A 12,301-nucleotide genomic window follows, 5' to 3' on the forward strand; every position below is an offset into this window, starting at 1 on the left:
TGTTTTTTTTTGAGACAGGGTTTCTCTGTGGTTTTTTTGGAGCCTGTCCTGGAACTAGCTCTTGTAGACCAGGCTGGTCTCGAACTCACAGAGATACGCCTGCCTCTGCCTCCTGAGTGCTGGGATTAAAGGCGTGCGCCACCACCGCCCGGGCTCCCTCAGTTCTTATTAGTACTTTTCTTCTCTACAAACACTTGCACACTATGGTCCTGGAAACTTAGGTCACACAACAAAATGGACCCTCACAGCAGCACTTTTGAGGATGTGAACTAGCCAACTGCACAAGAAACATCTAGACAGCCACAGCATCAGTGAAGCACAGCTAAGTTATCTGTCACAAATCTCACCTCACCAAACCAATTACAGCCCAGATGAACAGCTAGCTATTCACCTGTTCTGCTGGTCCATGGCTGTGCTCTCAGATTCCTCTTAATAAAATATCTAAACTACAGGCTTTGGTTTATCTACATTTAACAAACACAATTTTATGTTGTATGTGTCAAAACATACACTTTCTCCTTTTCTCCTTCTTCTCTTTCTGAGACTGACAGGGTCTCAGACTGTAGCCTGGAAGGCCTGGAACTCATTATGTAAATGACAGGGTCTCAGACTGTAGCCTGGAAGGCCTGGAACTCATTATGTAAACGGACTGGCCTTGAATTCAAGAGCTATCCCTGCCTCAACCTCCCTAGTGCTGAGATTAAAGGCTTGCCTTGCCTCACCAGTTCCCTACATTTCAAGTTTTCTTTGTTGTTTTATTGTTTTATGTGTACGAGTGCTTTGCTTGCACGTGTTTAAGCACACCACATGCAGGCCTGGTGCCCCGAGGTTAGAAAAGGTGTTGAGCACTCCTGGAGCTGGAGCTACAGACAGGAGAGCCATCATGAGAGTGCAGGGAATCGAGCCTGGGTCCTCTGTGAGGGACAAGTGTTCTTTAGGCCAGGCACGGTGGCACATACCTTTAATCCCAGCACTTAGCAGGCAGAGGCAGGTGGATCTCTGAGTTTGAGGCCAGCCTGGTCTATATAGTGAGTTCCAGGACAGTCAGGGCTACACAGAAATCAAGGATTTAAAACAAAACAAAAACAAGTGTTCTTGACTGCTGAGCCAACTCTTCTAATGTCAAGTTTTTCTGTTTTTTCTTTTGTTGTTGTTGTTTTATTAGCACCAAATAAAGATGATAATATGTGTGTGTGTGTGTGTGTGTGTATGTGTGTAATATAGTTTTCCAGGCATGGTGGCACATTACTATAGTGATACCATCTGGAAGGCAAGAAGACTGCCTGAACTATACACCATTTCACAAGAACCAAAATGTGCGGGGGTGGGGGGTGGGGGGTGGCTATGGGGACACAGATGGGCAACATGAGACGAGACAGGACCGCACAGCAAATTACACCTACTTACACGCACAGCTCCAGGCTTTCCTATGACTCACACCAAATTTTGTGCAGTACTTACTTCATGGCCATCTTTATCTGAACACGGCTCTTTTCAGTGGGTCCTCCAAATAGAACCCAGATGTGGTAGCACATCTGCAATCCGAGCATTCGGGGTAAGGGGGTACGAGGATGAGGAACTCAAGTATAGTGGGAGGCTGAGATGGGAGGACCATTCCGCTCCTCAGGAGTTAGGATAAAGTCTGTTTCTTCGTTTATATGCTTCCATTTCAGTATATAAAACAACCATGCTCCACAGTGATTTATTAATATGAACCAATCAAGAGAATACCCAAACCTGCATTTATACATTTCATGATTACAGGCATAAGACTGCATACCTGGCAACCCTTTTGGACCAACCAAACCGATGGGCACAAACTGCAACTTCTTGGTTAAGGCGCTTGGCGATGCTTTTTATCTCTGGTTGCAAGTTTTCCACCTAACTAAAGAAAAAGTTGTTTTTATGAGCACATAAAGGATCTTTGCTGAAAACCACGGCTGTAGTCAGCATCGGCTGTCAAATTGATGCACCCAGGAGAGAGGAACTCAGTTAAGAATTTTCATCTGTCAGATTAACCACGGAATGTTTTTGATTGCTACTTGACACAGAAGGACCCAGCCCACTGCGGGCTGCCATCCCTAGGCATGTGAGCCATTTTCCACTAAGGTTTCTGCTTTAGTTCCTGTCCTGCTGTCCCTCCATGATAGACTAGAACCTGAGAGCCAAGTAACCCTTTTTCCTCCCCGATTCTGCATTAGGTCAGTGTCACCAATAAATGACATTCATGTATTCTCTGTACCCTCAACTACTTACAAGTGTTTGCTGATTACATTTGCAATCAGAAACATTTAAGCAGAATATACTATTAGATATTTAGCCTGCTTAAAATATCTTGAGTCAAGCTGAGCGGTGGTGGCGCATGCCTTCAATTCCAGCACTCTGGAGGCAGAGACAGAGACAGGTGGACTTCTCTGAGTTCGAGGCCAGCCAGGTCTACAAAAGCTAGTTCCAGGAGAGCCTCCAAAATTACAGAGAAACCCTGTTGTCTCAAAAATACAAGAAAAAATAAAAGATCTTGAGTCAAACTTAAATTCCAGTTTGTACACCTATCTGGGCAACCAAAATGCTCTGCACAAACTTCTTGGTTAAGGGATGCTTGGTGATGCTTTCTATTTCTGGCTGTGCATAGCCTCTGAAATGGCACCTACTTCCTAGAATTTTGAGAATTAAATGAAAACTGCATCCCGGATTTTCCTGTTCCAGCCTTAGATACACCAGCAGTAGAGGAAACAGCACCCCAGTTGTTCAGTTCAAATCCCAAGGATTCCCACAGTGACCACTTTCTGCCTTAGTGTGGCTGCTTCCTTCCTGGCGATCTTCTGCGAAACTTCACCTTCTCAAATTATCTGAGAAGGTGAAACTTCAGAGAAACTGATTTCCTCTCACACCACGAATAGCCAAGAAAAGAAAATGCTATACCGATTCCACAGAAACAAGTGTTAAGGCCGACTCAAGGTCACAACCCATCAGACACAGGGTCGTAGAGAGTGACAATCCAAGTTTGCAAACTTTTAATTTAGGGAATCCTTTCTAATAATAAAGAGCAGTAAGAATAGTTAAGGGGAAATAATGCTGCAGATGCTCTGTTAAAACGTTTACGTCCCTAATGTTACAGGCTCCTCCGTGTCATTTCTTCTGCAGACTGGTCTCAATGTAAAGTTTAGGAAACACTTATATTTCAAATAAAGACCCGGTAGGTGGGAAGAACTGGAAGGCATTCGAGTCACCAACCATTATTTAACATATGCAATACCATTTTAGCAAAGTACCAGCCTCGACCGTTAACACTAGCAGGAAGGCAGCAAGGGGACCGATAGTCCTCACCTTGGCCAGGATGTAGTGCTGATAGGCTGCCAGGGGCAACGTGACGGCGCCGCGCAGGGCCACGGTGGTGAGCATGATGCTGCCCCACCAGGGGAGCCCCATGGCTGCCTGCCCGCCCAGCAGCACTTCCTCCGCGGCGCGCACGGGCGCCGACGCTGCCAAGGCCTCGTACCATCCGCCCGGAGCGGCCGCCGACACCGACGCGGCCGCACACACCGGGAGGGCCGGGAGCCGCGAGCTACTCCAACCGGGCTGCAGTCCCCGCGCCCGCAGCCGCAAGGTGGGCAGTGACCGGAGACACCCGGCACCCCGGCGGCAGAGCATGGCAACAGGGCTGCAGACCAGGAACAGAAGGCTGGCCAGGGGACCCACGGAAGATGTGCGCATGCGCCGGCCCGCGGTTACTCCTGGCTTCCTAGCCACGGCGGTGACGTCTGCGTCGCACCGGAGATGACGTAAGGCCCCGCCTTTCCCACGCAGCACTGGGCAGCAAGCGGCGCGCACGGGACAACTTTCCTTGCTAGGGTGGAGCTCCGGGCAGTCGGAACCGGAACTGCAGGGGTAGGCGGGGCGAGCAAACCGCCTTGCAGCTGAGTTTCGGTTTCCACCCAAGAGGATTGTCGCTTGTGTACTTTTTGTGACCCGGCGGCTTCCGCTGGCGACGTGCGTAGCCTGTACAAGTTCTGTTTCCACCCACTGCTGAAACGCCTACTTCAGAGAGGAACGAGTGTTTCCGGTTTGAGCGGAGTTAGTCTGTGTTCTTTATTCTCTAGACAAAATTCTACCGGATAGATTTGTCAGCCAGGTGGTAGTGGCCCACGTCCTTAAACCTGTCACTCTGGAGGCAGAAGTAGGAGGATCTCTTGTGTATTTGAGGTCAGTCTGATCTAGGTAAGGGAGCTCTAAGCCAGCCAAAGCTGGCACTGTCTCAAAAAAAAAAAAAAAAAACCCACACCACACCATCATCATCATAAAAAGCAGGAAAAAAAGAGTAAAATGAAACGAACAAAGCATACACGAACTCCTTGAGATTTTCAGTTTTGAGTTCCTTACTACAGCATAATTGGGATGATGTGAAGTTTTCTTACAAAAGCACCCATTCATACGAAAGGCCAAAGCCTATTTCTAGAAACCTCTCCTGTTTGCCAGTGCCAAAAGGTAGCTATTGTCCCCTACTTCACTGCACACCTACCAAAGGTATTGGGTAACTTATTTTCTGGAATCTGGGATACCTGCGTTCAAAACTAACCATGAATCCACATAAAAATTTTAAATGTATATGCTCCCTTACCATAATCCTGAAACAACTTACCTATCTCTTACTTAAGAAATCAGTTGTTATCGTCTACTGATTTAAAGTGAAGATCAAGTAGCCTATGTGTGAAATGAAGTTTCCCCATCTTTCTTGCAGACAACTGGTAAAACTGAGTTGGCCCTTCCAAAGTGGCCCTATGGCATAAAGGGAAGTTACATAAAACAACATAACTCTGCCAAACCCCAGGTTTACCATGTGAGAACCTAGAACCAATTTCAACACCGGGAAATAAGTAAATTCATTTTTATGGGTAAGCATAAATAACTTTTCTTTGTTTATAAATAAGCCTATTTAATGATTTGTTTACAAATAAACCAAAAAAATTCAAGCAGTTATTAAAATCTTTAATATTTTTATTACAACTGTAACTCCAGCTCAAGGGATCTGACACCCTCTTCTGACCTGTGAGCACCTGCATGCAGTAGAAGTAAAAATAACAGAAATATGCTGAGTGGTGGTGGCGCACACCTTTAATACCAAAACTCGGGAGGCAGAGATGGACGGATCTCTGTAAGTTCGAGGCCAGCCTGGTCTACAGAGCAAGTTCCAGGATTGGCTCCATACCTGAGAAACCCTGTGTTGAAAAACAACAAAACAATTAAAAAGCCCCAAATATTCTAATGTGAATTAACATTTATTAATATTTAATTTGTGCTAGTTCTGCATATGGCTTGTAGAAGTCAGAGAACTTTGTAGCCAGTCCTCTCTGTCCACTTTTACCCAGATCACCACCACATTTGTGCTGTAAGACCTTTTACCTTGAGCCATGTGTCAAACCATATTTATTTATTTTTGGTTTTTCGAGACAGGGTTTCTCTGTGGCTTTGGAGCCTGTCCTGGAACTAGCTCTGTAGACCAGGCTGGTCTCGAACTCACAGAGATCCGCCTGCCTCTGCCTCCTGAGTTTTGGGATTAAAGGTGTGCGCCACCATAGCCCGGCTAGCCATATTTATTTTTAAAGCTTTTAAAACTCCCATGTTTATCACACGTTCATGTGCAATGTGGGAGGACCTAACTCCTGTGGAATCTGAGGGACAACTTGAAGAAGCTGGTTCTCTCTTTATAATGTGAGTGGTAATGACTGGTCTCAGGTAATCAGAGATGGATTTGGGCTTTTTCTTAAGATGCAGTTCCTCGCTATAGTCCAGGCTATCCTGGAACTCACTGTATAGCCCAGGCTGACTCTGTACTCTAGGCAATCTGCAATAGTGTCAGATCTCACCAGAGATCCTTTTCAAAAGACCTAAAAATAGAAGTGAGGGGCTACTGGTACCGGTGACACTGCCCCCCCCCCCCATCCTCCACTTGCTAGCACACAAATCCCTTCACTAGCCTTGGGTCCTACTTAGGGATTCCAGCACATGCTGAAGACAGGCTTGTGGGACTGAGAAACTACTAGGTTCTTTCACTTCCCTATCACAAGTAGCCACTGTTGGACTATACCTGTAAGTTGTTTCAAAAATTTTCACATCTATGTGTGTGTACATATTGAATATATGGATGTTTTTCATTCCATAATTTTTAGACTGATACAGCATTTAGCACATTTGCTGTGGCTTCCAATCAGCATAATTATGAAAAACTGATCTTAGAAGCAGCCCTGACTCATTTTGCTGCACTTACACCCTCATAATAACTGTTTGGTGGATATATAGGATGCATCTTTGAAGTCAAGTGTACTGGGGGTATAGACAGGATGCCAGACTTTAGTAGGAAGAGCAGGAAGACCCAGTGTTCAAGGCCAACCTCAGCTCAGTGACAGGCAAGAGCCACTCCAGCTTATTCATATTCAGTACTAGGGTTCATCACCTGACATATATTGGGCAAGCCCTTTACCCTTACTCCAATCCTCAACCTTGGAATTTTTAGTATAGAAGATTAAGATACTACTCAAAATTTAATATAGATTATGCTGCCATTTAGAGTGCTCATTTTCCAAATAAGATTTTTCTTTCTTTTTTTCTTTTTTTGGTTATTCAAGACAGGGTTTCTTTGGAGCCTGTCCTGGAACTCGCGCTGTAGACCAGGCTGGTCTCAGATTGAGAGATCTGCCTGACTCTGCCTCCCAATTGCTGGGATTACAGGCGTGCACAACCACCGCCCTGTGCAAATATGATTTCTAAAATGCTTTGGGGAAATTTTTTAATTAAGAGATAAATTATTCTCCTGAGAAATCGTTAAAAGTAACCCCTTGGAATCAGATATAGGCATATTTTTACTTTTGTGGGGAAGGGGAGGTTAAGATAGGGTTTCACTATGTAGCTCTGACTGGTCTGAAACTGCCCTTAAACTAGGAGATCCACGTGCCTCTGCCTCGCAGATGCCACCACACTGGCTTAATCTTTAACAGGAAAATCCCCTAATGGAAATTAGTATCTTATATCTCTGTATCAAACATTGTGTCATATCTTCCTGTCAGGGGTGGCCTGGAATCTGCTTCTTATTTCTCATCATAGGTTGGCTTTTATTTTTAAACTCCTTTAAGGCAGCAGTGTACCATGAGGCTGTGACAAACAGCGATTAAAACCTTGTATAAGACTGGGTCTCACTGGGAAGAACTTCTGTCTAGGCCAGCAAAATGCTGCTCTCTACATACTTATCCCAAACCAAACCTAAGGGATGGTATTCTGTAGTCACAATGTAGAATAATACAAGTTGTAAGGTGCAATCATCTGAAGGCAGCGAGTGAGCCAAGGGCTGCAACTGTGAAGATGTGTACTTCCCAATCAATCCAGAAGCACACACGCATTAAACAGTATAAGACACCTGGACAGATCAATTTACACAAAGTAAAATACTGATTATATTAATCATTTGAAAATCATGCTGACTCCTGAATTTTGTTACTCAGAAAATTTGGAAATACTCTAAATGTTCTATAATATCAGATCTGTGGGCATGAGTGTTCTTACGAATTATCAGTGAACTAAATCAGAGGACCTAAAAAGGTTTGTGATTTGGAGAATCGCAGTGGATAATAACACAGTACATAAACTTTATAAAGTACATATTTAGGTAACGAGCAAAGACCACATACTGTTTTTGTGAACAGATGAGACAGGGTTATTTAATATACTACTTTTGCTGTTTTCCCAGAGAACAAATATTTACTAATGATAGGCCACAGGAGAAATTTTCTTCAGAGGAATGTTTTAATCATTTCTCAATACTATATGCTGAGAGGCAAGAAGGAAGGACTTTGAAACGGTTAACAAGATCTTCTTTTTTTTTGGGGGGGGGGGTGTTCTATGCAGCCCTATAACTATGTAGACCAGGCTGGCCTCCAACTCTCAGGGTATCTACCTGCCTCTGCCTCCCCAATGCTGGGATTAGAGGCTTGAGGTAAGCCATTTCTAAAGTGGAATAGTTGGTGTACACAGATCACACAGTAATTTGGGATATTAGCACTGGAAATGAAAAAGTAGGAGCTCACTTCTGAAAGAGAAGCACACTGTAGTCTGCAGAGATAATCACATACTTCAAAAGAAAAAAAAAGACCTACATGGTCTTGAAAATTGTTTTTTTTATTGTTTAAATAAAAATGTTCTATATTACATCTGAAGTATAAAAATGTATTTGAAAAATGTTCCTAGTACAAAACTTCTAGTACTATGGCACTGTCCTTTCACAAGCCTGACCTTAAGTGTAGAGATAGAGGGCTCCAATCTATTTTCATGATCCACATTTTAAATTCAAGAAAATGGTCAGTTTATCACCCTTCTTCCTTACAATACAACCACTCACATGTGTAGTACATGCTGAGTAGTGTCTGCTCTGCAACGAGATTATTTTAGGTAGAAAATAACCCTCATTATCACATAAAACAATAGTGAGAGTGGAGTAGACAGACCTGTGGCAAATTCAATACAAAATGTTAAATAACATCAAGCAGGCTTTTCTGTTTTGTTTTTGTAAAGTGCTGACTTTTTAATCTCATGGCTATATTTGTAGGGTGTTCTCCTAATTTGTGTGTCTTTATCATAGGTGCAAAAGCAAATGTCTGTACTTAACAACTCCTAACTGAAGAGAAAAGTGCACCATTTACAAACGGCTGGGTAGGCTTGAGAAACCAACCTTACATGCTCTACTCGGGTCAGCAGTGGCAAGAGATCCTCTCATGTCCTCTGACAACCAAGGGATATTAATATCAACTCTAGGTGGTATGTCTAAGCCTTAGATCGTGTTTTACATTGTGAAGGTTGTATCTAATTAAAAACCAAATTGATATATACAGTATTTCTCATGTATGCACTGTTTTATATTTCAACCACATTAAGCTATTTTTCCATAGGAGACAGGGTAGGACACATATTCTTCTTGTATACATTATTGTTTATTGTTTCAAGTGGATGGAATATATAATTCCCACTGAGTAGTTTAGTGTGGCCCTGAATCACATATAAACAGGTTAAATGTAGTCTTTATCCTTGTATTTGAGTATCGACCATAAAAATCATCTTAATAACAAACCCAAACACTCATGTTTGACTTGGCCCAAGTTAGCTGTTCATCCTTTTCATTGCTACCAATAAGTGCAGAAAGCTAGGAGCTTTTCAACCTAAGACATAAGATGCTTGAAAAAGGAAAATTTTATGCTGTCTCTTTATGACCAAGAAGCCAATATTAAGAATCAATATTATCCAATATAAAATATGCCAGATTGTTCAAAAATAAACAGTATATGCTGACTGAGAACTGTGGTGGCTTTTAAGTTTCTCCAAAGTCTTAAGTTTCCTCGTAAGAAGAAACCACTGATGCCACTGAAGATGCTGCACTGCTGTGTAGCAGCTGCTATGGTAAAAAGCTTTACAGGATGTTTTTCACTACCGAGCAAGAGAATCTTACTAGGGATAGTGGCAAAGACAAAGTCCCAAACTGAAGAGAGATGTGTGTATTGGTTTGAAAGTGTGACAAATGTAATAAAGACATGGAAAATCAGAAATTTCTTCTATACGCCTTGCTACAAACAAACCCAAAAGGGAGCAAGCTGGATGTTTTCAGAGCTAACACAGGGAAACATCCACCAATAATGCCCATCATTTTACTTTATGCTTAAATTACACAAGTAGAAAAGTTATGCTTATTAATAGTTTAATGTATGAAGGAAACATCCAGATTTCTGAATATGAAGGTACATATCTCACATTAATTTAAGTCTACATAAAGTAGAGCCTCTATACTGACATATTGAAATTTACTTTCTGCTTAGCCTTTTCTGTTATGTAAACAATTGTACATTTATTTGCCATTCTAAAACTTCAGGATCAAGTTTACATAATTTTGCTAAATTTCCGTGTTTGCTCAGAAGCAGTTTACAGTACTAAAACCAACCAGCCAAGGAACAGCTTCAACAGAAAGTTAAGTCCAAAGGAGAAGAGGGGAAGAAAGAAGAAAATGATAAGAAAAATGCTAACTAAGGTAAAAACGGATGACGATGGAGAATGGGCAGTCACAAATGTTCACAGAAAATAGGTCAGTTAGTAAGTTCTTCTGCAAAAAGCCTACACACTTCAGTCAAGCACATCAGTAGAATGATTTGGGAGCATAAAAAAAAAGTTTCTCGGCCACTTGTGATTTCCTCTGAATGAAAGGAATCTGCAGGCTAACAGGCTTATCCTCATCAGCCAAGCTGGTTCATGTGCACACTGTTCATGTGAGGTGCCCAGGGTCCGGTCCACACCTACAAATACAGAGCATGTATTTCACCAAATACAAATTAAACAAATAAAACAATCAAATATCTATGAACTAATCTTATTCAATCTTCAAAAGGTTTGTGGAAGGAAAGAAAATACTTGAAAGTTCAAGGCCATCCTCATCTGCAAAGCGAGTCTCAAGGATAGTCTGGGTTACTTGAGACCTTCTGTCAAAACGGGGGGGGGGGGGTGAGAGTGGGGTTGGTGGTGGCACAAGCCTTTAATCCCAGCACTCAGGAGGCCAGGAGGCAGAGGCAGGAGGAACTTTGTGAGTTCAAGGCCAGCCTGAGTCCACAGAGCAAGTTCCAGGACAGCTAGGGCTATTACACAGAGAAACCCTATCTTAAAACAAACAAAAACAAAAACCGCCTGAAAGAGGGAGGGGAAAAAAAGCTAGAGGAGGAGCACAGGGGACTGGATCGATGGTTTAATAGTTAAGAGCAAAGATGCTCTGACAGAAGATTTGAGTTTGATTACCAGGGCCTACATGGTGGCTTTCAAGTGTCTATAATTCTACGTCCAGGAGCTTCCAGGATCCAAGGGCACAAGACATGCATGTGATGTAGACACACATGCAGGCAAAACACCCATACACACAAAAGAAAAAAAAAATCACTTAAAAATTTGCAATATATTAGGAAACAACAGAAAATAAACAGCAATGCCCCCGTACCTGATTGAGGCCTTGAGAATGCTAAACATGTGCTCCGTCACCAAACTATACCTCAAACCTCTTTTTCTTGCTTCTCCTTTCGAAACTCTAACAAGCACTTAAACACTCAAGCAATTTTAAAACTAGCTACTTGACAACATAAATATTGCTGTGGAAAGACAATCATTCAGAGATACTGAACATATATATATACCCAAGTAACTTATGCATGAGTCAAGTATGGTTGCTTATACCCATTATGCCAGCACATGGGAAGCTGAAGCAGGATCAGTCTGGGCTACCTAGTGAGCATCAGACAACACAGAGCAAGACTCCCCCACCCCAAGTGTACAGCCATTTTCCTAAGTTTTCAGTTATATACAGTTTTGGTATGACACTGTTAAAAACATAAGCCTATATAGCTATTTACACATTAATGAATTTTACTATGAGTATAAAGTTACTCTACATGAAGATCACTTTTTTTGTTGTGTGTTTTTGAAACAGGGTGTCTTATTATGTAGCCCTACATGGCCTGGAACTCTATGTAAACCAGGCTAACCCCTAACTCAGAGATCCACCAGCTTAGTGCTGGGATTAAAGGTGTGTACTACCATGTCCAGCTCTGTAATTTAAATTTTTCTACATACTGTCTGCTCAGAATATATTCCATAAAATACCTTTCTATAATTAACTAAAAAATTTTGAGTATCATTTCTCAAACATTTCATTTTCCTCTACAGGCTATATTCATTGTGCTCTATTATTTTTACCTATAAAGTCTATTTGATTGGTATTTTGTAAATATTTAAGTGACTGCTTACTAAATAATCAGTCTTACCGTCTGAGGACCATTATTTTCTGTGGAACTTGAAACCATCTTTATCAGTGAATTCCAAGAAGGGTCTGCAGCATGAGGGCCATTAAATATGGGTCCTCCAGTGGCATCAGGGATGGTTGCTACTGGAGGAATCATTGCATTCCCATACACAGAAAAAGGCATACCCTTAAACAAAGAGGTAAAGAAAGAGAGACATTAACATCCAACTCATTATTTTCTTTGTTCTTTGCCTTTCCCCCACCTCTGAAAATCAATTTTGCAAGGAAAAAGAGGAAAACATAAAACAAAAACAGGCACTCAGATGGCAAAGGGAGCCCAGTGTACAGAGTGAGCTTCAGGCCAGTCAAGGATATATTTCCTCTCACAAAACAAAAATAAACAAGCCAGCCGGGCGGTGGTGGCGCACGCCTTTAATCCCAGCACTTTGGAGGCAGAGGCAGGCGGATCTCTGTGAGTTCGAGACCAGCCTG

The 12,301-nt window shown here is 42.3% G+C and overlaps 2 protein-coding genes and 1 long non-coding RNA gene across 12 annotated transcripts in view; 1 reads left to right on the plus strand and 2 right to left on the minus strand.

The window, feature by feature from the left end:
- The window catches only part of LOC101997753 (cytochrome c oxidase assembly protein COX18, mitochondrial), a 12,220-nt gene extending 8,409 nt beyond the window's left edge, over nucleotides 1–3,811 (minus strand). Inside the window, exons 1-2 of one of the 4 annotated variants that reach the window (XM_026785105.1) lie at nucleotides 3,328–3,811; nucleotides 1,781–1,881 (exon numbers count right to left, since the gene is read on the minus strand). In XM_026785105.1, the coding sequence (XP_026640906.1) occupies nucleotides 1,781–1,881; nucleotides 3,328–3,714 (488 nt within the window). In that variant the 5' untranslated portion in view covers nucleotides 3,715–3,811. Of the gene's footprint in view, nucleotides 1–1,780; nucleotides 1,886–3,327 lie in introns of all 4 variants that reach the window. The other 3 variants (XM_005359467.3, XM_013350873.2, XM_013350874.2) reach the window with 3 other exon arrangements.
- Nucleotides 3,812–3,833: 22 nt separating this feature from the next.
- On the plus strand, nucleotides 3,834–8,878 carry LOC101998246. Of its 2 annotated transcripts, none has more exons than XR_258606.2 (3): nucleotides 3,834–4,203; nucleotides 4,739–4,892; nucleotides 8,627–8,878. It is a non-coding gene; the product is annotated as an uncharacterized LOC101998246 (long non-coding RNA). The 2 variants fall into 2 exon arrangements; XR_258605.3 differs by having other exon boundaries at nucleotides 3,834–4,218; nucleotides 8,627–8,782.
- Nucleotides 8,879–8,953: 75 nt separating this feature from the next.
- Nucleotides 8,954–12,301, minus strand: part of Ankrd17 (ankyrin repeat domain 17) — a 152,953-nt gene continuing 149,605 nt past the window's right edge. For all 6 annotated transcript variants that reach the window (XM_026785104.1, XM_026785099.1, XM_026785102.1 and 3 more), the window contains 2 exons: nucleotides 11,832–11,996; nucleotides 8,954–10,322 (listed from right to left, as the gene is read on the minus strand). In XM_026785104.1, the coding sequence (XP_026640905.1) occupies nucleotides 10,263–10,322; nucleotides 11,832–11,996 (225 nt within the window). In that variant the 3' untranslated portion in view covers nucleotides 8,954–10,262. The remainder of the gene's footprint in view (nucleotides 10,323–11,831; nucleotides 11,997–12,301) is intronic.

Source organism: Microtus ochrogaster, linkage group LG1, assembly GCF_000317375.1.
Source record: "Microtus ochrogaster isolate Prairie Vole_2 linkage group LG1, MicOch1.0, whole genome shotgun sequence".
In the NCBI taxonomy this organism is placed as follows: Eukaryota; Metazoa; Chordata; class Mammalia; order Rodentia; family Cricetidae; genus Microtus; species Microtus ochrogaster.